General features: G+C 36.5%; 1 protein-coding gene across 1 annotated transcript; it reads left to right on the top strand.

Moving 5' to 3' along the window:
* The first annotated feature begins 571 nt into the window (after positions 1-571).
* LOC142235441 (uncharacterized) lies at positions 572-1,432 on the top strand. The gene has a single exon (XM_075306695.1). It carries the CDS (start codon positions 572-574, stop codon positions 1,430-1,432), a length of 861 nt encoding a protein of 286 aa, XP_075162810.1.
* The last annotated feature ends 366 nt before the right edge of the window (positions 1,433-1,798 follow it).

The following is a 1,798-nucleotide window of genomic DNA, read 5'->3' as shown; positions in this document are numbered from 1 at the left end:
ATTTATAATGTTAATTCTACTCCCTGTGCAAAATTTCACGTAAATCGGAACAAAAGATTGGCCTCTGGGCCCATAGGAGTGTAAATCGGGCGAAAATTATATATGAGAGCTATATCTAAATCTGAACCGTTTTCAACCAAATTCGGTTCGCATATTTATAATGTTAATTCTACTCCCTGTGCAAAATTTCACGTAACTCGGAGTAAACGTTTGGCTTTTGGGGCCATAGGAGTGTAAATCAGGCGAAAGCTATATATGGGAGTGTGGTATTTCATATATATTATGGCAACTCTAGTATTATATGTTGTTCTTCCTTCATTCTACATTGCTCTATGTTCAGCATATTGCTACATACACATAAGTTTTAGTCTCCGTTTTAGATTCATAGTTGCTACATGGCTTTAACTTGATGTTCTTCTTAAATAAAAGTACAATGTATAATACAAATTATAAAGCGCGTGTATTATCTTTATTTGTGGAGACATTACAAATAGTTTGGCGACGAGAATAAAACAGAAAAAAAATCTAGTATTATAACCATCGGCGAACATATAAAGCAAAGTTAAGCAAAATGGACGCAAATCAATTACCTTCATTACTCAAGGCAATGTCAGAAATTACCACGGCATTGAAGAGTCAATCGACAGCTACCACCAGCGTTAATATTAGCAATAATTTTGATTCGTTTGATCCAAAATGTGAAAGTTTTAATACGTATATTGAACGCCTTCAATTGCATTTTCAAATCAAGGATATGTGCGCTGAACTGCTATTGCAATATATTGGATCTACAACGTACACGCTTCTTACCACCTTAGCTGCGCCACGATGCAAAACCGAGCTAAAATATGATGAAATTGTTGAAATACTAAATGGCCATTTCTGCCCAAAAACAAATACACTTGTGGAACAACATAAATTTTTGTGCGAGGTACAAAATGAAGGTCAAACTATCAACGATTTTGTAGCTGTATTAAAGAAAATGTTGGTCAAATGTGGTTTTATTTGCCAGTATAAGAAATCTGTGGCAGACATTTTCCTTCGCTCTCAGTTTATCAGAGGCATACGTGATGAATATATAAGAGAACAATTGTTACAAACTCCAGAAGCAACCTTTGCAGAAATCGTACAAAAAGCAACAGTTAATAAGGCAGCGAAGCTCGACAGCAAAGCGATGACAAGTACGTCATCATCAGACATACTGCAGTTGCGGCAGTCATATTCAAACCGGGATCAAATGCGACCCAACACCAGCAGCAGAGCAGCAAAATCAAAGAGAATCGATTACAAAGAATTGGGGTTAGAAGGTTTGTGCCTAATATGCGGTCGAAACAATCACTTGGCGGATGAATGTAAAGTTAACCGAAACAATTTGAAGTGTCGAATTTGTAAAAATAGTGGACACGTTCAAAAAGTCTGCATTCAAGACTGAATCAAAAAGAAAATGACAACAAATGCCATCGATGACGATATGTTGTACAGAATCGATTCACCTGCCGTCTTAAATGACGATTTTTTGGGCATCAACCAAATTGTTGATATTTATAATAATAAAGGCGTTGTGGCAGGCGAAGATTGTCGCAAATTTTATACCACTGTCTTTATTGAGGGAAAAGAACAGATATTCGAAGTCGAGTCCTGTGCGGGATTTACACTAATTCCACAAAGAGATTTTGAAGAATTGAAGATTGATAATCCTGTTAGCATTCTACAATAGCATTTCGCGCCTATACGGGTGATGTTTTTGTTCCCCTTGGAGTGGTAGATGTTAATGTCAAATATAACAAGTATATACGGC

This window comes from Haematobia irritans, chromosome 4 (assembly GCF_050003625.1).
Source record: "Haematobia irritans isolate KBUSLIRL chromosome 4, ASM5000362v1, whole genome shotgun sequence".
Lineage (NCBI taxonomy): Eukaryota > Metazoa > Arthropoda > Insecta > Diptera > Muscidae > Haematobia > Haematobia irritans.
The sequence above is the reverse complement of the archived record's forward strand: the minus strand, read 5'-3'. Positions and strand labels throughout refer to the sequence as shown.

What these genes read in the sequence shown, in the direction of transcription:
- LOC142235441 (XM_075306695.1), top strand. Translation starts at nt 572, where the DNA reads ATGGACGCAAATCAATTACCTTCATTACTCAAGGCAATGTCAGAAATT.